The 1,529-nt window shown below is 44.8% G+C and overlaps 1 protein-coding gene across 1 annotated transcript in view; it reads right to left on the bottom strand.

Annotated features, from left to right (window-relative positions):
* Positions 1–1,529, bottom strand: part of LOC123980822 (mucin-5AC-like) — a 20,693-nt gene that overhangs the window by 13,188 nt on the left and 5,976 nt on the right. Inside the window, exons 2-3 of the mRNA XM_046065375.1 lie at positions 1,013–1,301; positions 160–577 (exon numbers count right to left, since the gene is read on the bottom strand). Of these exons, the coding sequence (XP_045921331.1) occupies positions 160–577; positions 1,013–1,301 (707 nt within the window). The remainder of the gene's footprint in view (positions 1–159; positions 578–1,012; positions 1,302–1,529) is intronic.

The following is a 1,529-nucleotide window of genomic DNA, read 5'->3' as shown; positions in this document are numbered from 1 at the left end:
TGTTGTTGATGCAGTAGTTGTTGGAGCAGTAGTTGTTGCCACTGTCGTTGTTGTCGGAGCAGGTGTTGTTGTCGCCACTATAATAGTTTCAGCAGGTGTTGTTGTTGCAGATGATGTTGTTGTCAGAGGAGTTGCTGTTGTTGCTGTTGTTTCTGTTGTTGCTGTTGTCGTTGTTGTGAGAGGAGATGTTGTTGTTGCAGATGTATCTGCTGTTGTAGTAGTCGGAGCAGATGTTGTTGCAGAAGACGTTACTGCCAAAGGTGCTGTTGTTGTTGTAGTTGTTGCTGCTGTTGTTGTAGTCGGAGCAGTAGTTTCAGTAGATGTTGTTACCGCTGTCGTTGTTGGATCAGGTGTTGTAGTTGTTGCTGCTCTTGTTGTAGTCGGAACAGTAGTTTCAGTAGATGTTGTTACCGCTGTCGTTGTTGGATCAGGTGTTGTCGTTGTTGCAGATGTATCTGCTGTTGTAGTAGTCGGAGCAGATGTTGTTTCAGATGACGTTACTGCATCAGGTGCTGTTGTTGCTGTTGTCGTTGTTGTGAGAGGAGATGTTGTTGTTGCAGATGTTGCTGCTGTTGTTGTAGTCAGAGCAGATGTTGATGTAGATGTTGTTGCTTCTGTTGTTGTAGTCGAAGTAGCAGTTTCAGTAGATGTTGTTACCGCTGTCGTTGTCGGATCAGGCGTTGTACTTATTGTTGATGTTGTTGATGCAGTAGTAGTTGGAGCAGTAGTTGTTGCCACTGTCGTTGTTGTCGGAGCAGGTTTTGTCGCCACTATAATAGTTTCAGCAGGTGTTGTTGTTGCAGATGATGTTGTTGTCAGAGGAGGTGCTGTTGTTGCTGTTATTTCTGTTGTTGCTGTTGTCGTTGTTGTGAGAGGAGATGTTGTTGTTGCAGATGTATCTGCTGTTGTAGTAGTCGGAGCAGATGTTGTTGCAGATGACGTTACTGCATCAGGTGCTGTTGTTACTGTTGTTGTTGTAGTTGTTGCTGCTGTTGTTGTAGTCGGAGCAGATGTTGTTGCAGAAGACGTTACTGCATCAGGTGCTGTTGTTGCTGTTGTCGTTGTTGTGAGAGGAGATGTTGTTGTTGCAGATGACGTTACTGCATCAGGTGCTGTTGTTGCTGTTGTTGTTGTAGTTGTTGCTGCTGTTGTTGTAGTCGGAACAGTAGTTTCAGTAGATGTTGTTACCGCTGTCGTTGTTGGATCAGGTGTTGTAGTTGTTGCAGATGTTGTTCCTCCTGTTGTAGTAGTTGGAGCAGATGTTGTTTCAGATGACGTTACTGCATCAGTTGCTGTTGTTGCTGTTGTCGTTGTTGTGAGAGAAGATGTTGTTGTTGCAGATGTTGCTGCTGTTGTAGTCGGAGCAGTAGTTTCAGTAAGTGTTGTTTCCGCTGTCGTTGTCGGATCAGGTGTTGTAGTTGTTGCAGATGTTGTTCCTGCTGTTGTAGTAGTCGGAGCAGATGTTGTTGCAGATGATGTTACTGCATCAGGTGCTGTTGTTGCTGTTGTTGTTGTAGTTGTTGCTGCTG

This window comes from Micropterus dolomieu, linkage group LG12 (genome assembly GCF_021292245.1).
Source record: "Micropterus dolomieu isolate WLL.071019.BEF.003 ecotype Adirondacks linkage group LG12, ASM2129224v1, whole genome shotgun sequence".
In the NCBI taxonomy this organism is placed as follows: Eukaryota; Metazoa; Chordata; class Actinopteri; order Centrarchiformes; family Centrarchidae; genus Micropterus; species Micropterus dolomieu.
Note: the sequence above shows the minus strand (reverse complement) of the source record. Positions and strands in the feature narration are given on the sequence as shown.